This window comes from Sabethes cyaneus, chromosome 3 (genome assembly GCF_943734655.1).
Source record: "Sabethes cyaneus chromosome 3, idSabCyanKW18_F2, whole genome shotgun sequence".
NCBI classification, from domain to species: Eukaryota; Metazoa; Arthropoda; class Insecta; order Diptera; family Culicidae; genus Sabethes; species Sabethes cyaneus.
Genome location: NC_071355.1, coordinates 130,549,944 through 130,576,921, shown reverse-complemented (window position 1 = coordinate 130,576,921; position 26,978 = coordinate 130,549,944). Strand labels below are relative to the sequence as shown.

At 42.0% G+C, this 26,978-nt stretch overlaps 1 protein-coding gene across 1 annotated transcript in view; it reads left to right on the top strand.

Annotated features, from left to right (window-relative positions):
* The window catches only part of LOC128740138 (inactivation-no-after-potential D protein), a 348,822-nt gene that overhangs the window by 90,950 nt on the left and 230,894 nt on the right, over window positions 1-26,978 (top strand). Inside the window, exon 7 of the mRNA XM_053835653.1 lies at window positions 277-346. Coding sequence (XP_053691628.1) covers window positions 277-346 — 70 coding nt within the window. The remainder of the gene's footprint in view (window positions 1-276; window positions 347-26,978) is intronic.

The window sequence follows — 26,978 nt, the reverse complement described above, 5'->3', positions numbered from 1 at the left end:
CTGACGAACACGTTGGTGTACAATAAGCATAATATTTTATCATATTAGCGATACTAACGAGCATTTTATTGTGAAGTGTTCGAAGTCAAAACTTGAGACTGTTCTAAGTTTGAATCAGAACGGTATATGTTGAAAAGCTGTAAAGTTCGTGTTGCGTGATATTTGTGAATCTCTTTTAAATAGTCCATATTTAATGAATTTTTGTTATTCTATTCACGTTTGATAACGCGTCCACAAATATTTTCCTCTAACTATTTGTTATTGTTTATTTTGCAGGAGCAAAGAGGCAGCTGACGTCCTTGCTGTTAAACCAGTCACACAATTTCCAGTTCAAGCGGATGATGAGGTATAGTATAAGCCTCTACTTGAAATAAGTTGTCCTAAGTGTAGGGAACGAGCCGAGCTAGATGAATCAGCGTAAAACAAATCTAATGAAACTGAATTATTTACTTGAGTGTAACTGAAACCCCTTGCATAGGGAGAATACCGTCACACGAACGATAAGAGACAAGGAGAGAAATGAATCGTTCAATATGAGACTTACGCATACTGTGGCATGATATAGTATGCTTCAAGCAAGTCAGTTTTTGGACGAACGTAGACTTTGACGGACGTTGTTCCGTGAGGACTCGGTTGAAAAGGTTGAAAATAACCGACGGACACGACACTAAGCTCTCCTCACTCTGAGTAACTTAGTTTGCTAGGAAAAAGAAAATCACTTAGTAATGAACAGTTCCACGTGAAATAAGTAAATGACAAATTTTGAATCTTTCTGATTTAGATAAAACTTTACAAACGTGTTTGATAGGAGGAAATATGACTCATTTTTAAAAAGGGTGTATTTATTTTCATGTGTATTATGTATGCAAGATTGTAACTCTCGATTGTACAAAAATTATGTCTAAGCAAAAGTTGGATTTATTTTAGTTTTTATTTTAAGATGAAACGGTTCTGAATCCAGAATATCCTGACATGGGCGCCATCTTTTCAGCCATATTTGGATTCAGTATCGTTTCACCTTAAACACGTCTTTATCACGTGTTACTTCAGTTGTTCCACTGTTTCTATAATATTTCTAATAATTGATAATTTGATTATTGATTCAAGCTCTCGCTTTTGAGTTGCGGGTATATTGAAAATTGTATTCGAAACTGGACACACTGATTAGTTAGTAACTTTTTACCGCGTGAGTAAGCATTATTGAAATTTTGACTAAAAATAGTTGAAAGTACGTTGTTTATATCGGTAGAGTCTTAACAAAACAGATTAAGACATTACAGTGATATCTTTGGAACAAGGCAAAGCATGCAAAAGATTTTGGGTACTCTCCTTGAAAATCTAAATGCTTCTCACCGATGGAGCGGTAAACAGCTCAAAGTCGAACACTCAACCATATCCCAAGTAATAAGACGTTCAAGAAGCATCAGACTACCAAACGGAATGATGACAGCGGTAGGAAACGGGGCACCACAGGCCCGGAGAATGCCAAGATGATAGTTCAAGCACAACCCAATATTTCGATACAGGATGTGACCAAAACAGGTTAAATTTGCAGTTTATTTTGAGCAAAACACAATGACACGTTCTGGACTACACGTGTACAATGTTCGGATGGCACCGAAGTGGTGTGACAAACAGAACACGTCGGCCAAAACTCGCCGAAGGAAGCTGGTTACGAAGTGGCTCACAAAATTGTTTTATAGGGTATGTTGCTGCTTCGTCGTAATTGCCTGTTCCCGTCCTATCCAACACAAATTATTGAAAATATCAGCGATTTTTATGACACACAATGCAAAATTAGTTATTCCCTAATATTTTAGTTTGTTGACTATCATACGCGAACAAGGGGCTCTGTAGCCGCAAGGTTACCAAGTCTGCTTTGACAAGCGAATGGTCATGGGTTCGAATCTTAGTAGAATCAGGCCATTCGATGTCAAAGTGACTTTAGCATGGGTTTATTCTCAGGCCCCTCATCGCCCTTCCTTCATGCTGAGTTCTATATTATCCCGATATGGCCTATTGACAGTGCAAAAATGAGACCCTTATAGTAAAAAAATGCACTGGTTTGCTACGCCAGGGATGACTATAATTGGGGACTGTGCGCTGTCATGTGGAACGAGGTGGGTAAAGTAGAGTAAAGTATTGAAAGAAGGGTACCCAATTACACACAAGCACGCATAAAAAAAAAAAAATTCAATAAGCATATCGCTCACTCAATAGCGACTATAGCCAAAATAAATGCAGTGCGGGTTATACAACAAACACCCGGGCGATATCACAATAGATCTAACCATAATGGTCGCAGTGATGAGTCCATACAGGAAAAAAAAAAATCATACGCGAACAATCAAAGTGAGCTGAGATTTATTCAAATGCCATTTTTCATTAATTTTCCCTGTGTGATACGGTGCCCACACCGGTGCTGCGTATTCCAAAATACTTCGAACTAAGGTGCAGTAAAGCGTTTTTAAAGCGTAGGACGGACGGATGGACGGATTTTAAAACGGTACGACGTATTTAAGATATAAAGTCAGTTCTGGAATTTGAATAAAATGCTTTAATAATTATTATTATTTATTTATTTATTATTATAATAGGTAAGTGTGTCATTAAATCCACCTAAGAAATGATGAAAATTAGGGCTTTCCTTACTACGACGGGAATTAGAAATAGAAATAAACCCTATTGCGACGAATGATGAAACCTACATCAAGGTTGATACCATACTATGTTGCCACCTCTAAATTTGCAGTTCGTGAGAATGTACAAAAGAAGAATACGTTGCCAAAAATTCATCGTCTCGCAAACGATCTGCGAATGACGTACAATGGGTCAGCCGTTCATTACATTCTTACTTTTCTTGATATAGGTACATAGCAAGTTGCAGCTACCATCCTGGCATTTTTTGCGTCTGTGGTGCCGCGTTTCCTGCCACTACCTTCCTTCTGCTTAACAGTCTGATGCTTCTTGAATGTCTGCTCACTTGGGATACGATTGAATGTTTGATTCCGAGTTGTTTACCGCTTCATCAGTGAGATGCATTTGGACTTTCGAAGAGTACCCAAAGTCAGTACTGACATTAAGAGGCAAGGTGGGTAAAGTAGATCCAGCATTGAAGGAAGGGTAAACCACCCACTGCACGCAAGCACGCATAAAATTTAATACGCATATCGCTCATTCAATAGCGATTATAGCAAAAAAATGCAGTGCGTGTTATACAACAAACACCCGAGTAATCAACGATACTGGTCGCAGTGATGAGTCCACACAGCATAGGAATCACTCAGAAACCTGAAAATAAAAAGAAAGCCCAGCGGGCCGAATGTCAGAAACCATTCGCGACTACAATGTTCTTGATTTTAGTTTGGCGTTTGTGTGAGAAAACCCGATTTAATCCACCTAGTGGTGAAAGGAACCTTTGTTATACGGTCTTACTTGCTATTTGAGATAGAAATCGACACGTCTTCTGAACATAATTCATCTATTGGTTATCATTGCGTAGTGCGTTGGTTTACATAAAATTTTGGAAAATTGAATAAGTTGAATTGAAAAATTTGAACAAAATAGGAACACTTTTAAATGTTGATAGATCCTTTTTTCATGAAAATGCTTTCATCAATTTTTATTAATCTTCGGTTACTCACGCTGTTGTATTTTGTACAACACGTGTAGGTTTTTCAACGCCATATTGTTATAAAGTTACAAATCGTTGTTTAACTAACGTATATTCTTCAACTAACTTATTGTGAGCAAAATGTCATAATTATTCAATGCATTAATAATTTAAATTGTTGGGAAAACGTATGCAGCAAAACTATCAGCCAATGTAAAATGTTTAAAATGTATCCGTCTTCTGGTAGTCGACTAATTCGGAGTCAAAATTAGGGTATTCTTTATAATCAAAGTTCTACAGTTCCTAAACAAGCAAACGTACAGGTATACTATTTTCAGCAAAGTTGTGTATTTTTACTATTTGTACAATTTTGTAGTACATGAAAAAGTCATGCAACAATTACAAAAAGAGCAAAAATAAAAAAACTGATTTTATAAATTCCTATACAATAAACAAGATTTTTCTATCTTCGCTGCAGAGATAGAAGGTTACTGTCTTCAGCAAAATTTCATGTAATAATATGCTCTATAACTTTGCAGAACACATCAATGTGTTATATTGACACTGAAAAAAAAAAAATTTTATTTCATTTTTAGGGGGATTAAACAAAACTTAAATCCCACCAGACGATAGAGCTTTGAATTTCAAACTCTTAAAATAATTGAAATTAGGTAAATTATCGTGGTATAAATCATTATAAATTATTGTTAATTTTGGTGTGGTGTATGCGATTGCTCATAACTTTCAAATTAAACGTCCAATCAAAAAATCATTCAATAGTGATCTATTAGGATATATTATCTTTCAAATGAGGCTAATAGCGTATAAATCGGTTTGGCCATCTCTAAGAAACAGGTGATAATTATTACCTTGTCAAAACAGGTTTTTTAAGTATAACTTTTAAACTACTTGTTTGTTTTCAATTAAAAATTCCTGAACAATTTAACTTTAATAAGGGCTTTCATTTGATACTAAGATCGTTGAAATCGGTCATGTAGTTCCGGAGAAACCCGTGTCACGTATTTTTCACATTTTTGCTTATAACTTTTAAACGAAACATCATGTCACGAAACAACTGAATAGTGATCTAATAGACAATAACACCTTTCAAACAAAAGTAATAGCGAACGATTCGGTTCAGCCATCTCTGAGAAATAGACGATAGAAAAAATCATTACATACATACACACACACACACACAGACATTGCTCAAATCGTCGAACCCTATCGATTGGTATATGTGACTTGGCCCTCCGGGCCTCGGATCAATTTTGTGTTTTTCGACCAATTTTTAAACCTTTGTTATAGTATAACAAAGGTAAAAAGAGAAGGAAGTATTTTTGCTTTTATTTTCACGCAAGTTTCGACAATTCGCGATCGATTTTTATGTAAGTGCGTACAGGCTTAAAAATCTCTTACTTTCGTAGTCGTGAATTCGATTTAGTTTCGAATACTGAGCATTTTCTGTGCGTGTGTGTGTGTATGTGTGTATGTGTGTGTATGTGTGTATTTGTGTATGTGTGTGTATATGTGTGTATGCGTATGTGATAATCTATTGGCCATAAATAAATCGCATCCAAGCAGAGCGAACCGAAAACGAACCATAGGAGCCTGGAATACAGCTCTACGGCTACCCTGAAGTATAAAACAGCGTTGGTAGAGCTGTAGGTATTGCATTTTCCAAATTTGTGCTCAGCTAAAAGGAATTAGGTACAATTTCTTTTAAAATAAATTTATTTTCATTAATTAAAATGTATTGCTGCGAAAAACACCAAAAGTGAATCAATAAACATACAATCCATTAAAATAATCAATAGCAATTACAAAATACCAATGCGTTGCATAATGATACCGTGTTAATAATGAGCATGTACTTGGTACGCCCTGGCTGAACAGAAAATGATGTTTTGCGTGGTTGAATGTTTGTAGGATTTCATTCTCTAGATTCAGACACCGAAATTGTCGACGATGTATGAAGGGCAGTTATGTGTTCGGTTATCGAGAATGACTTCGTTATAGAGGACTAAAATTCAAGAGGTACCGCCATCCGGGGCGAGATTGTGCCAAAAAAGCATATATTTTTATTCTTTAGCTCAGTATACACACAATTTAGCCTTCCAGTTGGCCTCGAGGTATGACGCTGGCCTAATAAGTCAGTCGTCGTATGTTCGAATCCCGACTGAGAGAGGCTGTTAGAGTCAATAGGATCGTAGCAACTGGCCCTGCAATTGTCCTGCACTCTTAACAGCTGGCTGCGAAGTCTGTCGTATAAAAACAGAAGGTCAAGTTTCGATAACGGAATGTAGCACCTAGGCTTTGCTTTGCTTTGCTTTTACACACAATTTAGGAACTAAGTTGATTTCAAACCTGTCAATATATACTAAAGTGTTCAATTAACAACTACCGCAGAGATGGTTTAGTAACAATGAAATCTAATTTTACTGGAAGTGCATGAACTTTGGCACAATGTCACCCCCTAGAAGGGGTGAGATTGTGCCAAAGTTCATGCACATTGTGCCAAAAACATAAAGTAATTTACCTTAACCTAAACAGTGAACATTAGCATGTTTCTAAACAATACATATAAATATCAGTATAAAGTAGTTCATATGGGGCCGTCCATGAACTAAGTGGACTATTAGGGGCAGGGGGTCGGCCAAAAACAACGCATCATACAAAAAGTATGAACGAAAATAACCCGGAGAGGTCTGAAATAACTAAAAATGAGTTCGTAGTCAATAGACAGTCTTTATATAGTCAGTAGCGTTTCTAGGGTTAACAAGGGGATGATATATGAAGGGGTGTATTCTAAGGTGGCATACATATTTGATCATTTATCAAAAGCAACTATTACTTCGTTCGAGAACCCGCGACCGCAGAGCATGTGGCCTTTTCCACCCCCCTCCTTAAAACTGGCAGTTTATACACGGTATAATATATTCGTCTTATATTAGAGTGTTTATTCAAAGTATCTGAAATTTCCAGAGAAAAAGTAAAAATTAGTTTAAATTATTTAGCAGACCTATGATGCTGTTTGCTCCAAAATGGATGATGCAATCTAATCTGTCGAAAGATTGAGCTCAATAGTAAAGAATGTGAGTTTACTGACATATTTTTGTTGTGTATGTGAAATCCAAAAATTGGATCGATCATTATGGCTTGGCACAATCTCACCTCCGTGAAACTCGAAAAGTACAAGGTTTCGAAAATATTATTTTCGTAATCAAAACTTATCCAACGCATAACAACCTTTCCATACATTGTAAATGATTAGTTTATATACCTTCAAAATAGCAAGGTAATACGATTTCTTGTTTGGGTTGGTTTATGCGGGACATTTTTTACAAGCGTTATTTCTGAGTATTTTTATCGCGAACATTGAAACCCTGTTTAGGCTAAATAGTTTGCTAATATTATCTGTGTTCCATTCAAAATTATGAACAAATATGTTATCCCAAGTAACACACTAGGTTTTAAATAAGAATTGACAACAGATTTAAAACAAATCGAATTGCTGACCTTTTGTTTGCACATACTTAGTTATGACCTGGTTAAAACTGAAACAGCGCAAGAAACGAGCTAAAATGTAACATGTTTGTGAGATATTTTTAAGTGACGCCTATACGTTGCATGGTTTTCGCACTACCAGCAGAAAAACTTAATCGCGCTGTTTACAGGAATTTTTTTTCTGATATTTCCCTGAAGTTATACCACAGAGAACAGACATCCAAGCGAAAGGTCCCCGCTTGAATAAAACTAATGTCAAATTAGTTGGGAAACTATAGTGACGGTGTCGCTAAAGGCGCATGAAATTCTACAGCAGCTAACGCATATAGCCCATATATACTAGCGCCAGAGGAGCCAACGGTTGTCAGTGTGCAAATCAAACGAATCATTTAGTTGGGAAACTATAGTGGTGGTGTCGCTAGCATATTAGGTGGTTTTAATTTGAAATTTTATCCAAGAATTCCCGAAAAATTTGTTCCTGAATGGATGTCTGTTCTATGTGGTTATACATTTACAAGCAAAATAATGACAGACATTTTTCGCAAGACAAAATGGTTAAAGTATATTTAGGTAATTCATCAATCACTCAAAGCAACATTGTAGCCTTCAAATTGTGGGAGAGTAACGATGACCACCTCTTACATCACACACCTTGGTTCTATTGACTAGTTACTTATCCCCCGTTTATATTCAACTGTTGCCAACGTTACTGATATACATGTAAAACATTTCCTCTTTCTCTGTATACTTTTTTCACGGATAGACGCGATTAAAAACGTTCTTGTTATTTTCTTAAACGAGTGGTGTTTTTGTTAAAATAAGTTCCTTTTTCCGTCGTCTTTCGCTCTCGCTTGCTGTCGGTAGGGGCTCTGCCCACAGGTTATGCGCCCAGATACGCGGAATTTGCGGAAAAGTGAACAGCAAAGTTGTATATTTTCGGTTGGAAGATTCCATAGCGCGTGTGTTTCAAAATGCCGGATAGTGCAAAAATTGCTTTCCCGAAGCTGAGCCAGGCAAATTGGGGTTCCTGGAAGCAGCGGATGGAATGGTTGCTCGAAAAAGAGGACCTATGGGAAGTGATAGCTGTTGCTAAGCCTGAACCGGTAACCGAAGAGTGGAAAAATCGCGATCGGAAAGCGCGAGCGAATATTGGACTGTTTATCGAAGAAAGCCAATTTAAACTGGTGAAAAATGTAGAAAGTGCACGCGGGATGTTGAATGCTTTACGAGAGCACCACGAAAAAGCGACAATGTCGACCATAGTGCATTATCTTGGGATATTGTGCAGTGCTAGCATGTCGGAAGGTATGGAAGAATTGTACGATAAACTTGCTACTGCGGGCCAGAACATAGAAGAGCCATTGCAGATTGCGATGATGCCAGAGTCGTATCATGGATTGGTACAAAATCTACAGAGCCGGGCGGATGTAGACTGGACAGTGACAGTGGAAACTCGGCTGCTGGATGAGTATAATCAGCGTCGGGAGAAAAGTGTGTCGCTATCTAATGACATGAAAGCGATGAAGTTAGATACTGGTAAACAGCCGGAGAAAGTGTGTTATTTTTGTAAGCAACCGGGACACTTTCGAAAGCAGTGTAAAAAGTGGCAAGCACAGAATGGCAGTAGTGTGTCATGGAAGAGACAAGGGCCAAAAGGTGCAAACACTAATGCAAAGCAGGCTCAGGGAACAACCGGTGCTGTATGTTTTATGGCCGGTAAAGTAAAGCCGAATTGTTGGGTTATTGATAGTGGCGCGTCATGTCATATGACGAGTGATAAAGCGTTTTTCTCAGCACTGTGCACAAGTGTAGAATCGAACGTGACATTGGCCGATGGCAACAAAACAAGAGCGTCCGGAATCGGCGAAGGTGTTATTTTTGGTGAAAACGGTCGTGGCGACCGAGTAGAAATCACTCTGAAAAATGTGTTGTATGTACCGGATCTGGATGGATGGGTTGATTTCGGTGAGCGAACTTGCTGCTAAAGGTTTTGAGGCCAAGTTTGGTGCGAAGGCCTGTGCAATCGTTAACGCTGCAGATGAAACAGTTGTAGTCGGTGACAAAATTGGCAGTCTTTATCGGCTGCGCGTTCAGGAACAGTTATTGGAAGCTGGAAATGAGCATCACGAGTGGTGCCAACACACTTGGCATCGCCGAATCGGGCATCGAGACCCCGATGTATTTCGACGACTGACAACGGAGGATCTGGTAAGTGGCTTTAAACTCAAAGACTGTGGATGTTATATTACATGCGAGTTCTGCCTGAAAGGAAAAATGGCACGGAAGCCGTTTGCTCCGGTTATCGAGCGGAAGACAACACAACCGTTAGAGATAATCCACACAGATCTATGTGGACCGATGGAAACTGTAACCCCATCTGGCAATCGGTATCTCATGACACTAATCGACGATTACAGCCGATTTACTATCGTGTACCTATTGCGGAACAAGAGTGAAGCAGCCGGCAGATTCAAAAAGTACGTTCGATGGGTGCAGAATGTTTTTGAAAGGAAACCTCTTGTCATTCGCTCCGATGGTGGGGGTGAATATGTCAACCGAGGGTTACGTGATTTCTACGAGGCTGAAGGAATAAAAGCACAATTTACCACACCATACTCACCACAACAAAACGGGATTGCGGAACGCAAAAATCGCTCACTGCAGGAGATGGCAATTTGTATGCTAGCGGATGCTGATTTGGGGAAGCTGTACTGGGGCGAGGCAGTGCTAACGGCAGCATATCTTCCGAATCGGCTACCGTCTCGTGTTCTTCTAAAGACGCCGTTCGAGCTTTGGACAAATCGTAAACCGGATATTGCTCATCTCCGAGTATTTGGTTGTGATGCTTACGTACAAGTTCCAGATTCGAAAAGATCCAAACTTGATCAGAAAGCCGTAAAGCTCACCTTTGTAGGGTATTCCGAGAGTCACAAAGGATACAGATTCGTTGATCGTTCTACCACTCGCGTGACAGTTAGTCGGGATGTAAAGTTCATTAAACTAGGTAACGAATCCGAGCAGAACACGAATGAATCAGTTTCAGCTGATGCAGATCTAAATAGCGAGATTGACTTCCCAATTGTTACACCAACAGAGGCGGCTGTACCAAGAGGCGGCGATGATGTTGAGTTGTCCGCTGGATTGGAGGGATGGGACGATGCCAACGATGAAATGTTTGATGAACCATTCTTAGGATTTGAAGATTCACAAGTTGAGGAGGAGCAAAGTTTACGTCGACAAGATAGACAGACAAGAGGTGTTTTGCCGAGTCGTTACGAAGATTTTATAGTCGGAATCGCAAAGTACGCACAGGAAGAACCGACTGATTATCGCATGGCTCTAAAACTGGCAGACTGGAAAAAGGCCATGGACTATGAGATGGAGTCACACGACGAAAATAAAACGGAACTTGTGCAGTTACCAAAAGGGAAGAAAACGATTGGTTCGCGATGGGTATTCAAACTCAAGAGGAACGAAACCGGTGACATCGTGAAGCAGAAAGCAAGATTGGTCGCGCAGGGCTTCAACCACCGATATGGTGTGGACTATGTAGATGTCTTCGCACCAGTGACACGACAGGAGACATTTCGAGCGTTGCTGGCTGTAGCGGGGAAGAATAAAATGAATCTTCAGCATTTTGACGTTAAAACTGCGTATTTACACGGAACGGTCGAAGAGGAGATCTATATGCGCCAACCGTCGGGATATGAAGCTATCGGAAAGGAGGAGTATGTCTGTAGACTTAAGAAGAGCATCTATGGACTGAAGCAATCAGCGCGTTGCTTAAATCGTGCTCTTCATGCGGTGTTGACCCAGCAGGAATTTAAACAATGCGAGTCGAATCCTTGTTTGTATGTTCGACGAAATGATCAGCGTACTATTTTTATGCTTGTTTACCTTGACGACATTTTAATTGGCTGGGCTGACAATAAGTTGATAGACGAAGTTTACGAAGCGCTACGGAAGGAGTTTGATATTACGAATCTCGGAGCAGTAAAACATTTTTTGGGATTTGAAGTACGTTGTGACGAAGGAATCTACAGTCTTCGCTTGATAAGCTTCATTGAGGCGCTGATTGAAAAGTTTGGCCTCGAGAATTGCAATCCTTCGAAAACACCAATGGGACAGGAGTACACAAGTTCAGTTAGTAGCAGTACATTGTTCGAAGATACAACACTGTATCGAAGCTTAGTAGGTGCTTTACTTTACATTGCTGTGAATGGAAGACCGGACATAGCTGTGAGCGTATCGATTCTAGGGCGAAAAGTCAGCGAACCAACGGAGGTTGATTGGAAAGCAGCTAAGCGTATTGTTAGATATCTTAAGGGCACTAAGGATCTGAGATTAAAATTTGGTCCTGGAGATGGCTGGTCACTTGTCGGTTACCTTGATGCGGACGGGGCAGGCGACCATGCTAGCAGAAAGTCTTCAACCGGGGACATATTTTCTTCTTCGGCGGCGGACCTGTGGCTTGGGTTAGTCGCAGGCAATTGTGTGTGAGTTTGTCATCCATGAAGGCTGAATACAATGCATTGAGCGAGTCTTGTCAGGAGCTAATTTGGCTGCGCAGATTGCTGATGGATTTCGGAGAGACACCGTTAGAAGCTACAACAATGTTTGAGGACAATCAAAGTTGTCTGAGCTTTGTACAGGTAGACCGAACAAGTAAGCTGTTGATTTATAACCAACGAAGGAAACAAGCTTTCAAATTTTTAATCGTGTATTGATGACGACGGTGATGTCGAAGATGACGACGACAACGACGTCATCACTACACGATTTAAAATTTGAAAGCTTGTTTCCTTCGTTGGTTATAAATCAACATTATAAAAATTTTGTTTAGTGTTTCCAATTTACTTCCTGATAGTTCCTCCTTTTCTAACCTCTTCTAACTAATTTCTGTCACGATCTGATAAACCTTTTCGTTAGCTTTCTCGTCCTCCGCTATTTAGTGTTTCAGATCAATTCGTATGGTTGATGAACACAGTTAGCACTTAAGCATTAGCCGTAGCATAGTGTGTATAACCTAGTATTTCGGCACTGGTTGGCAGGTTGTTTAATTTTTAATTTTAAGTTAATTTTAGCACTAGTATATTTTTAACAGTAGAGCACGTAAGCACAAATTTTAATTATCGTAGTATTCACCGCATGTACGAAGAATCACTTCACTTTTTATCCATTTACCATCGATGACAGTTTCCCTTTGTGTTGCCAGATATGCCGATGACGAGTTACCGTAACAAGTGAGGCGCGTCGACCAACTACTGGACGTTCGTAGACTCCACCAGTAGCTGTTTGAACTGCCGCAGATCTTACTCTTCCGTCTCTGCCTTTGTTCACGGAGATCACACGCCCTTTGGGCCAGCAGTTCCGTGGGTGCCCAGGGTCCACGATGACTACAATGTCTCCTACCTCGACTGCTTTGACGTCGCAAAACCATATCGTAAGTCTCGTTCCGGCATCATTTATTCGTTGACTTCAAAGCCGCATATGATACCATCGACCGGAAAGAGCTATGGAAAATCATGGACGAGAACAGCTTCCCCAGGAAGCTCATCAAACTGATTAAATCTACGATGGATGGTACGCAGTGCTGTGTTCGGATTTCGGGTGGATTGTCAAGTTCATTCGAATCACACAGAGGGCTTCGTCAAGGTGATGGTCTTTCATGCCTGCTGTTCAACATAGCGCTACAAGGTGTTATGAACCGAGCGGATATCAACACGCGGGGCACGATATTCAACAAATCTAGTCAATTCGTCTGCTTTGCCGATGACATGGATATTATCGGCAGAACATCTGTGGCGGTGGCTGAACAGTACACCAGACTAAAGCGCGAAGCAGAAAAGATTGGGTTAAAGGTAAATACGTCTAAAACAAAGTACATGCTGGCCAGCGGAACCGAGGCCGAACGACACCGCTTGGGCAGTAGTATATTGATCGACGGCGATGAGTTTGAGGTAGTCGATGAATTTGTCTACCTTGGCTCACTGGTAACGGCGGACAATGATACCAGCCGTGAGATTCGGAGGCGTATTATCAGCGGAAGTCGTGCTTACTATGGGCTCCACAAGCAATTGCGGTCGAGCAGACTAAGTCCCCGTACAAAGTGCACCCTGTACAAGACGCTTATTAGACCGGTTGTTCTCTACGGGCATGAAACATGGACAATGCTCGAGGAGGACCTGCGAGTGCTCGGAGTTTTCGAACGACGAGTGCTAAGAACGATCTTCGGCGGCGTACAGGAGAACGGAGTATGGCGGCGGAGGATGAACCATGAACTCGCACAGCTCTATGGCGAACCCAGTATCCAGAAGGTGGCTAAAGCTGGACGGATGCGATGGGCAGGGCATGTTGCAAGAATGCCGGACAACTACCCTGCAAAGATGGTGTTCGCCTCAAATCCGGTAGGAACAAGACGACCAGGAGCGCAGCGAGCAAGATGGTTAGACCAGGTGGAGCGAGATCTGGCGGAGAGTACTCGGTGTCCGAGGAATTGGAGAGCGGTAGCCCTCAACCGAGTTACATGGAGAAATTTTGTTCAACAGGCTTTGTCTTAGGACGGCAAGCCACCTAACGAACGAACGAACGAAGTCTCGTTCCGGCAAGTAATCCCGAATCCAGCGCCGCCAGAATATATTTGCCTCCACTTGAGAAGTTCGCCACGAACGCTTTAATAGAGCTGTGCTGTCATCCAGCAAAGTTTCCGGCTTCAGACCACTTGATGAACCTAGAATAAAGTGGTTGGGAGTAAGGACTGGAGCTTCGGGATCATCCGCTGGTACGTGGGTCAATGGCCGTGAATTGATAGTGCCTTCGATTTCGACCAGGAGATTTCGAAGAACTTCGTCGCTGAGAAGACTGTGCGGTTGGATCTGCTGGAGGTTACGCTTCACGGTCTGGATAAGTCTTTCCCAAGAACCGCCCATATGGGGAGATGCTGGAGGAATAAAGTGCCATTCGGTGTTAGAACCGACAGATTCCGTGACAATCTTTTCCTGATCCAGCTCTACCAAGGCTGCCTCGAGTTTCTTGCTTGTGGCCACGAAATTTGTGCCACGGTCGCTGAATATTTGATTCGGAACACCGCGTCGCACCATGAAGTTTCTGATTGCCATAATACAGGAATCTGCGCTTAGCGTGTGCGCGACTTTTATATAGACCGCCCGTGTCGTCAGACAAGTTACCAATACACCCCACCGTTTTTCTGATATTCGCCCCACTGCCACCGTAAGCGGACCATAGTAGTCCACCCCCATGAAAGCAAATGGTCTGGTGTATGCCGTCAGTCTAGCTATAGGGAGATCACCCATAGGGGGAGCCTGGGGTACTACCCTCTGGCTCTTGCACACCTGACAGTTCGCCCTAACATTTCGGAACACGAAGCGCAGTTTCGGTATTCTGAATATCTGCCTTAGTTCGTTGACCACAGTCTCGTGATGATAGCGGCGCGGTGATGATAGCGCTCGTGATAGTCCCGTACAATCAGTTGCGTATTATGGTGGTCCTTTGGAAGAATAATTGGGTTTTTTCGCATCCATCGTAGCATACTCGCATCTGCTGATTCTTCCCCGCATCCGCATAATTTGTTGCTCGTCCGTGAACGGATTCATTTTGAAGATTGTGCTTTGCTTGGGGAGTGTTTTCGATTTAGCTGGATTACTCGAGAGAATACTAACTTCCACCGGGAACGATTCCCTTTGTGCCTGATTGAAAATGTAATTTGCTGCTTGTTGGAGTTCCGTCCTAGATAACGGGCCTAGGTATCGCTGGATTCCCGTAGTTTTACTTCGACAGTTCCTCATGAAGCGGAATACAAAGGCTACCGTGCCGACTAGCCGTTTCCAGCTACTCAACATCTCCATAATGATGAACGGTTTCGCAGGAACGCTATAGTGCAGCATGTGGTGTCGCATCTCTTCCTTAGTGCACGCAGTTGTGAACGGTTCTGCAGGCCATCTATCACGTTCCTGTCGTAAGAACTACGGTCCATCGAACTACCGACCTCCGCTTCCGAGATCTGGCAGCCGTTGCCACTTGGTACCTTTATCCGCGACGTTGCCTTTTGTGCCAACCCACCTCTAGTTCTCGATCTCGCTGGTCTCCAAGATGTCGCTTACTCGAAAGGTCACAAACTGTGAGTAACGACGATGGTCGGAACGAATCCAACAGAGCACGTCTCGAGAATCGGTCCAAAAGAATTTTTGGTTAATATTGAACGTCAGGCTGCTAGCAACCGTATTCGCAAGTCGTGCTCCTATGACTGCAGCCTGTAGTTCCAGCCGTGGTATCGAAACAAACTTGAGTGGTGCCACCCGGGATTTCACCGCAACGATTGCGCACTTCACCAAGCAACCCCGTTGGAAACGTAGATACACTACAGTTGCATAACCATCCTCACTTGCGTCGACGAACGTATGTAATTGTATGTTGGTCTCTGGATCTAAGGCGGTCATCAGCCGATAGCATCTCGGTATGCGGACGTTTTGCACCGAGGGAAGCACTTTCAACTACTTCTCCCACTTCGCGCTGAGACCCTCTGGAATTTCATCATCCCAGCCGACTCCTGAGCGCCAAATCTCTTGTAGCAAAACCTTAAGAAAGATCAACACGTGTGACAACAATCCTAGAGGGTCGAAAATGGCCATCAGCGTACGTAACACTTCCCTCTTGGTTGGTCGTCGCTTTCCCGACATCAGTTCGGGGTCGTGCTTCGGCGATAGCTTGAATGTGAGGGTGTCAGTTTGTGTGCTCCGCCATAAACCTAGAACTTTTTCTGTGGCTAGTTCAGATCCAAGATTAATGCTTTTCTCGTTGATTCGTTCCCGCTGGAGAGCTGCAAGGACCGCTGGAGAGTTTGAGAGCCAATTACGCATCTCAAAACCGGCTTGAGCGTGAACGTGTCGAACGTCTTGAGCTAGCTTTATTGCTTCTTCTTCCGTTTCCGTGCTTGTGAGCATGTCGTCCACGTAGTGGTGTTTAACGATCGCTTTGGCTGCCTCCGGGTACTGTCCAGCGTGCTTCTCAGCGTTCAAATTTTTGACGTATTGGGCACAGCTTGGTGAGCAACATGCCCCAAACGTCAGCACCTGCATAACGTAGGTACTAGGCTCCGCATCCGTCGGACTTTCCCTCCACAGGAACCGCTGACAGTTTTGATCGTCTAACGCCATCCACACCTGATGGAACATAACCCTCAGATCACCACAGATTGCCACCTTGTTCTCTCGGAACTGAATGAGCACGGATACGAGCGACGTTAACTGATCCGGTCCAGTTAGCAACATAGAGTTCAGTGACACGCCGTTGGTTTTGGCTGCTGCGTCCCAAACGATGCGGGTCTTACCCGGTTTATTCGGATTAAAGACGGGGAAAATAGGAAGGTACCATACTCGACACTGGTTCTCTGATAACTCTTCTGTTGACAGTCTACGTATGTAGCCCTTCTCCACATATTCTCTGATTTTCGCTCGCATTACTGCTGCCAGATTAGGGTCTTTTTTTAGCCGTGATTCCAAACAGCGTTGCCGCTGTAACGCCATGGGTTTGATGTTTGGGAGCTGAAAGCTGTCGTACTTCCAGAGTAACTTGCATACATAGTGACCACTTTTGTCTTGAGTGACGGCCTTGAGGATACTTTCAGCTCGCTGGTCGTAGATTGAAGCAAGAGAGTTCTTAAGCTTGGATATTCCTATACTTTCGAGCGAGAAGTAATCACCCACCGTAGTCTGAAGAATGTCGTCAACCATTCCACCACAGGAACACCTCTGAAGGTTGTGATACCCAACGAGCTCCTCGCCTGGGTCGGTACCACCGTGTACCATCCATCCTAACCGCGTTTTTGTGGCAATTGGTTGATACAATCCACCTTCCCTACCTTTCAATGGTAGCGTTAAGTTGGCGTTGTCAATTCCGATAAGCATGCGGGCTTGAACATGTTCATAGGATTCAATCGGAACTCCGCGCAAGTGCGGGTACTGGACTGATAGCTCCTTAGCATCGACGGACTGGTGAAACAGATCGAGATTGGAAACTGTATTTACCTCTTGTAGGCGGTACTTCTTATGATGCTCCCCTGTACCGGATATCTCGACATTTAACCGCAGCGAATCGTTCTCCAAACGGCTCTTGTTGCTTGTCCACCGAAGACACAACGCTTCTGGTTTTCCCACTAGCTTCAGTTCGGTCGCAAGACCAGCATCTATTAACGTGAGCAACGATCCGTCGTCTAGGAATGCATACGTTTTCACTACTTTCTCGGGTCCGTAAAGGATGACAGGGACGACACGGAATAGGATCTTGTTCGTAGTCTTCAGATGCGTATGCGAACTCAGATGCGATTCAGATGCGAACTGAACGAGAGTGCAGTTCAGTTTTGTTCTGCGCAGCAGAGACCAGTGTGGATTCCTAATGTGATGTATTTGTTGATGCGGTGTTGTCTCGTTGATTATTGTGCAGAAGTTGATGGTGTTTAAAAGGACATCCATTCTTCCCACAAACTTGCTGAGATTTGCACGAGCCTTTGTGCTTCTTAAGGCACTTCCTGCATAGACCGAATTCCTTTACGGTTGCCCATCTGGAATTGTAACTGAGTTCGGCAAACCGTGAGCACTTGTCAACTCCGTGACAGTCACCTTTGCACACTACACAGCCTTTAACTAGAGGATTTGGTGGGGCAGGTCTGGACACTTGATTCGGCTTGGTCCAACGGGCGTCGTCCATTTCCTCCGTGTGCGCGTTGACGTAGACTGGATCCTTCTTGATTCGAGTTGATTTAGGATCTACGCTCGGTAGCACAGCAATTGGGCAGATGGTCTCGGCGAGATCGTACAACCATATCGAAAAGGTAGAGAGGTTGACGTGCTGCAGAGCTCGGCGTTATTTCACCCAATCGACCTTGAACGATGAAGGCAACTTATCCACTAGTTCACGTAGTAGCACAACATTGTATGTATATTCGTCCAGTTGGCAGACCTCAATCGTGGCACACAGGTTTTGAACAGCCACAGAGAACTCGATAACTGTGTCTAATCGGTCCGATTTTGGCGGAGGAGTACCCTTTATTTTAGGGATCAGATCGTGTAAGATCACTTCAGGGTTGCCGTATAACATCTACAACGTTGAGATGATGCCCGGTACGTTTGACGGGTGCATTAGCCTGTACCTAACTGTTTCGAATGCCTTTCCCTCAAGGCACTTTTGGAGGCGCACCAGATTCTCTTCAGGGGTATAGCCACACATATTGGTCGTATTGATGAAAGTCGCGTAAAATAGCGGCCACTCCTCGGGAGCGCCGGTGAAGAAGGGAAGCTCTTGCGATACTGCTTGTCGAGCGGTTATTTGGCTACGGGATAAGTTTCCATCATCTTCCGCTGTTTGTCCAAAGGCATTTGGTCCACGGTTCTCGATCCTCGAGGGAAGCTGTGTGTTCTCACCAATCCTGAATGTTTCCCATCCAGTAGAGGGCTGGTTGGGCAGTTGATTTTGATGCAAAACGGGTTGAGACAACAATAGATGTGACTGCGGCTGCGGATGTGCAGGCTGAGGCGGCAACTGGTTTCGTTGCAACCTAGGTTGATGTGGAAGCTGCTGTTGTTCACATTGCTGTGCAAGGCTTGATCATCTTCCTCAAAACCTTCAACTTCTTCGTCGGTCTCCGTATTCTCGGCCATCTCCCTCAGCAGATCATGCTTCTTCATATACTCCCGTTTCTTCGCTTGTTCTTCTTCTTGCAGCCTCCTTTCTTCATCTAGGATTTTTAGCTCCAACTGTAACCTTTTTCCTCTCTTCGACGTACTGGAACATGTCGCTCTTGAGCGTTGACTGGCAACTTCGTCGCGACCTTGCTTTTTGTTGTCGGACGAGCTGTTTCCTGCCAATACGGGTGCAACATTCTCGGTCGTCTTTGCTGGGAGATTGAGGGATGGTACACTACGCGTTGTCAGGGGTGTACTGTGCTGCAGAGATGGAATCACTTGGTTACCACGGTTGCCGCACGATGGCACTGTGAAACACTGAGCCTGTGTGAACACTTCCGGATAGTAATTTGGCGCGCGCGTATTTTTCGCTAGAATCACATTTGAGGGTTTTGACAGAGCGGGGGGTGGTGGCATTGCATAGGACTGCGATAGATCGGGCATAACAATTTGGTTCGTGGTACCGCTGAAACTACGGGAATGACGGTAGTCAATGGAGCGCTCAATATATCTGAGACTATGGGGGCATTCACGAGGGGTGGAACTTGAAGTGCTAGTGCTGATTGCGTTACTAAAATTGTGGGGGCAGGAGGTTGTGTATTTGTGGTGATTGCGGTAGAACTGACAATGGACATTGGGGCGTCTATCATTATGGCTTCGGAGGTCTCAGCTGATTGAGTTGCATGAGGGGGAAACGGTGCGGTTCCCTGAGCATTTGCATGCGTACTTACTGGATGGATATTTGGTGGGGTTCTTTTACTCGTTTCGTTTCGCTAACGTTTTACTCTTCCTTACTGCTCCGGTGGCTACTGCGCATGAGAAGCAGAGAAAATTTTGTGGCTCGACGTCCGAGGTAACACCCACACGTGCAGTGTGAAACCAGTCTACGCAATTAGTGCACTGGATTTTGCGGCTGTCGTCCAGATTTGTGCATGCCTTGCACTGATGATCGGCTATCACCTCTATGGCGGCGACCTCCTCCTGCTGCTTCTTGTTGCGCCGAGTCATCATACCACTAGTAGGTATCCGAACTTCCAAATGCCGAATAAACAAAATTTTTATAATGTTGATTTATAACCAACGAAGGAAACAAACTTTCAAATTTTTAATCGTGTATTGATGACGTCGTCGTCGTCGTCGTCATCTTCGACATCACCGTCGTCATCAATACACGATTAAAAATTTGAAAGCTTGTTTCCTTCGTTGGTTATAAATCAACATTATAAAAATTTTGTTTATTGGTGATGTCGAAGATGACGACGACGACGACGACGACGTCATCAATACACGATTAAAAATTTGAAAGCTTGTTTCCTTCGTTGGTTATAAATCAACATTATAATAATTTTGTTTAGTGTTTCCAATTTACTTCCTGATAGTTCCTCCTTTTCTAACCTCTTCTAACTAGTTCTTCTTCTTCTAATTTCTGTCACAATCTGCTAAACCTTTTCGTTAGCTTTCTCGTCCTCCGCTATTTAGTGTTCAGATCAATTCGTATGGTTGATGAACACCGTTAGCACTTAAGCATTAGCCGTAGCATAGTGTGTATAACCTAGTATTTCGGCACTAGTTGGCAGGTTGTTTAATTCTTAATTTTAAGGTAATTTTAGCACTAGTATATTTTTAACAGTATATCGTAAGCACAAATTTTAATTATCGTAGTATTCACTTCATGTACGAAGAATCACTTCACTTTTTATCCATTTACCATCGATGACAGTTTCCCTTCGTGTTGCCGATGACGAGTTACCATAACAAGTGAGGCGCGTCGACAAAGGGGTCGTTACATAAGCGGTCAAAGCACATAGACACGAAACAACATTTTATCAAGGATCTCTGCAATAATGGTATAGTGAAGCTTGTTTACTGTCCGTCGGAGCTTATGTTAGCGGATGCACTTACAAAGCCGTTAGGAGCAACGAAGTTTCGGCAGCTGCTGGATCGCCTTGGTTTATCGAGTTAAGCCACGGTGCTCATCGAGGAGGAGTGTGGGAGAGTAACGATGACCACCTCTTACATCGCACACCTTGGTTCTATTGACTAGTTACTTATCCCCCGTATGCATTCAACTGTTGCCAACGTTACTGATACACAGAGCTGCCACAAATACAGATATTTGTGCATACATAAATTTGGGACCCATCAATTATTTCAGTTGCTGTGATTTCTGGCTCTACTAATGTTCCTGAATTTTAAAGTAGTCCATAAACTATTTATGTTATTTAAAAGATTAGATCGAGAAAATTAAATACTCCTGAGAAAACGGTAGGGTCCCAAATTTATGCATGCACAAATATCTGTATTTATGGCAGCTCTGCTGATACACATGTAAAACATTTCCTCTTTCTCTGTATACTTTTTTCACGGACAGACGCGATTAAAAACGTTCTTGTTATTTTCTTAAACGAGTGGTGTTTTTGTTAATATAAGTTCCTTTTTCCGTCGTCTTTCGGTCTCGCTTGCTGTCGGTAGGGGCTCTGCCCACACAAATAACACTAACTAAAGTGTGATTTTAAATTTATCGAGAACTTTGCCATTCTACTTCCGAAAAATTGATGCGCTCAAGATATACTTTTACAAGCAAAAGTCGAGTGTAATCCGTGGAATCGTAATAAATATCATTTTTCGACAATCTCATAAAACATGCTATATGTCCCTTCTATACATAAAATCATTCTACGACACAAAAATAATGATCTATTTCATTATATTTTGGCGCAGTCATCGGCCATGTTTACACAAGATTGCGTACAAATGAGCACACCGATAGCGGAAAAATTCGAAACCAATGAAAAGCTTTACTGTATGCCTTTTGTTTTGCGTTACCTTACAACTGATTCACAGTTAATTTTTATTTGTGCAAGAACTTAAATTGCGCTCAAAAAATGCTCGGAAAACTCATAAATTGGAGCATTCAAGCTCAATAAAATATTGCAATGTTGCGAAAATGTGTCAAAGTTGTTGATCTGCGCTGTACTCATCGTCATCGCTTCGCCCGCTGTTCAATGAAGTATTCCACAACGCACACATATAAAGATATGGGGCTTTGCTGAGGATGTTTGCAGTAGGAATAATATCAACAACATCAAATTTCAAACTCCCGGATCTCCTTCTCCACTCTTTGCTCCCCTCTTACTCCTACATAAACGATCCACAGCTAATGTCATTCTCGTTAGTGACGAAACCGCAAATTACTTCATGCTGGCAATTCGCGACCAACGGGGTGGCATGCTAGGATATCAGCGTAACGAACATCTATTTTCATTCCGCATTCACCAAAACTGGATAAACTGTTGTCGTATTTTCACTCATTCTACAGAAAAATATTATATGATGTATAATATATTACAAAACCGCAAAAATATTCTGCAAATTGTACTAAATTGCATAAATAACCTTAAACTGCCATCATTTGGTACAACCAGCTACAAGTTTTGTTACCCGATTTAACATTGCTTTCGGGTGCCAGTACCAGTGATGTCGGTTACGCACTAAATATATGGGAGATGCCAACCTTGCAATCCCGTTGTTCGCGACTACGAAGTTGCTGATATTTGTTTGGTTTTTAAGTGAGAAAAAAGAAGAGGGAAGTATTTTGCTTTTGTCATCATTCATAAAATGACAGTTCGGCATGGGGTTTTGTATAAGTGCGAACAGGCTTAAAAAATTTTTCAGCTTCGCAGTCGCGAATTTACCACTACGAAGTAGCTGATATTTGTTTGAGTTTTGTGTGAGAAAAAACTACAAAGTATACAGCCCTAAGGGGTGTACGAAAGTGTGACGTAGGACTATATCAGATCATCAGATCAAAGACTAATATAAACTGCATTTCTGGCATATGTGTGTTTTTAAGAATCTGTGAATGCCACTGTTTAAGTGAATGTTGAAAAGAGAAGAGCGAAATATTCAGATTCAGTTCTTCATTTAATACAATGGTGGCTTTGAAAATACGTGAACGGGGGTTCATAAGTACAATGCCTGCAACTTTTGAGACATAGAAATTTCTTTTAAAAATCATTTGTGTGCATCATAAAGGTTGAAATGGTAATGAATTATCCTCCTACCACAGAGGTGAGGGGTATCAAAGCATCATAAAATAAATAAATTCAAAAATAATTCATGCCTCCAAAAAACCCCATACGCCCAATTTGGTGCCATTTGCTTGATTAGTTCTCGAGTTATGAAGAAATTTGTATTTCATTTGTATGGGATCTCACCTTCTTAAAGAAAGCAAAGGTTCTAATCCGCCATAGAAAAAATCCCCCCCCCCCCCTGTTAAAAGACGAATGGGTCTCATTCCAGCCTTCTAAAACCGCCACATGCCAAATTTGGTTTCATTTGCTTGACTAGTTCTAGAGTTATGAGGAAATTTGTATTTCATTTGTATGGGAGCCCCCCTTCTTAGAAGAAGAAGGGGTCTCAGTACACCATAGAAAAACATCTTATTTCCAAAAACCCCCACCAGCCAATTTTGGTTCCTTTTGCTCGAATAGTTCTCGAGTTATGAGGAAATTTGAATATCATTTGTATACTCCCCCTCTTCTAAAGAAGGGAAGGGTTTGAATTTACCATAGAATAAATTTCGTGCCTTCTGAAACCCCTACATTCCAAATTTGGTTCCATTTACTTGATTAGTTCTCGAGTTTTGAGGAAATTTGTGTTTCATTTGTATAGGAGACCCCCCTCTTACGCCCCCCTTAAAATTGCTCTCTTACCCCTCTAAAAAATTGCTGGTCATTTTATCTATCCAACGGCATATAAATTGTTCAGTTGCGTTCAGTAGTTTAGTAAATAGTTAGCATTTGAAATCTTTCATTCAAACGTTACACCTCTATTTTCGTTTTCACAAAGTGCTACCCAGTCCCAGTATAGTAAACAAAGACGTAGTCCTACGTCAAAAGAGAAGGAAGTATTTCTGCATTTGTTTTCACGCAAGTTTTGACAAGTCGGCATGGGGTTTCGTGTGAGTGCGACCAGCCTTCAAGGCCATGCCGAATTGTCAAAACTTGCGTGAAAACAAATGCAGAAATACTTCCTTCTCTTTTGACGTAGGGCTACGTCTTTGTTTACTATACTGAGACTGGGTAGCACTTTGTGAAAACGAAAATAGAGGTGTAACGTTTGAATGAAAGATTTCAAATGCTAACTACTTACTAAACTACTGAACGCAACTGAACAATTTATATGCCGTTGGATAGATAAAATGACCAGCAATTTTTTAGAGGGGTAAGAGAGCAATTTTAAAGGGGGCGTAAGAGGGGGGTCTCCTATACAAATGAAACACAAATTTCCTCAAAACTCGAGAACTAATCAAGTAAATGGAACCAAATTTGGAATGTAGGGGTTTCAGAAGGCACGAAATTTATTCTATGGTAAATTCAAACCCTTCCCTTCTTTAGGAGAGGGGGAGTATACAAATGATATTCAAATTTCCTCATAACTCGAGAACTATTCGAGCAAAAGGAACCAAAATCGGCTGGTGGGGGTTTTTGGAAATAAAATGTTTTTCTATGGTGTACTGAGACCCCTTCTTCTTCTAAGAAGGGGGGCTCCCATACAAATGAAATACAAATTTCCTCATAACTCTAGAACTAGTCAAGCAAATGAAACCAAATTTGGCATGTGGCGGTTTTAGAAGGCTGGAATGAGACCCATTCGTCTTTTAACAGGGGGGGGGGGATTTTTTCTATGGCGGATTAGAACCTTTGCTTTCTTTAAGAAGGTGAGATCCCATACAAATGAAATACAAATTTCTTCATAACTCGAGAACTAATCAAGCAAATGGCACCAAATTGGGCGTATGGGGTTTTTTGGAGGCATGAATTATTTTTGAATTTATTTATTTTATGATGCTTTGATACCCCTCACCTCTGTGGTAGGAGGATAATTCATTACCATTTCAACCTTTATGATGCACACAAATGATTTTTAAAAGAAATTTCTATGTCTCAAAAGTTGCAGGCATTGTACTTATGAACCCCCGTTCACGTATTTTCAAAGCCACCATTGTATTAAATGAATAGGGATGGGAACTATCATTAAAAATCGCTACTGATAACTATCAGTAATTTCAGTACGTTACTGATAACTATCAGTAAATATCAGTAATTTTACTCATCAGGACATTGAAGTAAAAAATGGAAAATTGTAATATTATAACTGCGTTCTTCATTGTAAGTTTACTTTGTAATTTACGAAGCTGGTTTTATGGAGGCTCACACAACTACGAACCAGATTTTTACCACCCAGCAAATATGTTGGGAGCACATCATACCTACGCATGACATGAATCAGTCGATCAAGACCAGCAATTGCACTTACTGGATGAACACGGTTTCCAAGATAAACTGACGCTACTGATCAGAGCTATTGGATCGAGTGGTGTGTTGCACATCTCAGGGACACACCCGTCGAGACACGGCGAGGGTTGAGACAAGGTGACAAGATGACTGATATCATAGCTATGAACCTTGCGATGGTGGAGGCAACCTACGCCAGGTTGAAGGCAGTAGTCTAGGAAGATCAGATTAATAATAAATACGTCAAAGATCACATACATGAAAGGAAGAGGCTCTAAGGAACCAAACGAGTGCCTCTCACGGATGGTAACCCTCGACGGCGACGAACTAGAAGTGGTAGATGTGTAGCCTCCTTATCGACTACCTTAACCTTCTAGGTGTTCGGTTGGAATCAATTTTACTATCACTTTTAATGTAAATCCGTACTTCTAGGTTTTCTTCTAGGTGTTCGGTTGGAATCAATTTCATTATCACTTTTAATGGACCCTAATCTTTAATTCATTTCAGCCTAACATAACACGAAGAACTTAACTCCTAAAACCTTCATTTTCAACACGACTTTTTTGAACCCCGCCTCGCGGCGTCGCCGCTGGTATTTATAACAGCTTTTAATTGTTCGTAGTAAGAAGTACTAGAACAGCTGCTGAGAAAAAAAGAAAAAGAGAGTAGAGCGGAACTTTACTTTAGTTCTATGAGAGTTTCAGGTGGCGCGCGAAACCTCTCACACATGTACTAAGCTAACTCACATCGCACGTGTGACGTGCAATGTTTGTTATGTTCCATGTGCAAACGTTTGCGCTTGCCCCTGAAACGGTCAGAGAAATAAACTTTACAAAAACCGCACCGAAAGGTAAAACTTCCGCTATCGCGGAAGCTTCGGTCAATGTTAACCGTCAATGCTAGCGTTTGTCAATGTTACCCGTACGGGCAGGCTTCTGGGCACTGACGCTGCAGATGAACTCGTTTATTTTGGATTGCTGGTGACCGTGGACAACATTAGTAAGGCAATCCAGCGGCGCAGTCAAGCGGGAAATCGAGCTTACTTTGCCCTTCGCTATACGCTACGATCAAGAAGCATATGCTACCGTACGAAGCTGATAATGCACAAATCTTTTATTAGGTCAGTAGTTCTTTATGGACTCGTAAGGTCGCTCACAGAGGATATACGCGCCCTTGCCGTATCCGAACGAAAGGGTACTGCGGATACTTGGCGGAGTTCAAACTGAAAGCGAAGAGTGGTGGAGACGTATTAATCACGAGCTACAGGCATTGTTTGGAGAGAATCCCATCGTATATTTGGCGAAAGTCAGTAGGCTACGGTGGGCCAGATGCGTCGTGAGAATGTCGGACGATAGTGCGACGGAAACAGTTGTCTTCAACAACCTTACTGGTATCAGGAACAGGGGCTCAATGTGCAAGATGGCACGATCACGTCGAAAGTGATAATAAGTTTAATCCGACTAATAAGTTTAATCCAATTAATTTTTCTAACGAGACAACGTGTAACTATATCAGTAAATATCAATAATAGTGAAACCTTACTGATACTTAGTGATATTATTGCTTACTGATAACTATCAGTAGTTAATGATAGTTTTCCCATCCCTACAGCCTTGAAAATCTCTTTTGCTGTCGTAGTCGCGTAGTAAATGATCGATAAAAGCTTAGCTTTACAACCGAAATACAACTTTAACCTGTCATTCTGGCTGAAAACATCGGTGTTAGACAACGGAGATATATCCATTTATTCTTCTTCTTCTTTATTATACACATTTCCCCTATATAGAGTCGCTAAAATTTTTTCACTGTATATAATCGAATCAAGAAAAATAATTTTTCGTTGTTTTATATACATAACTATGT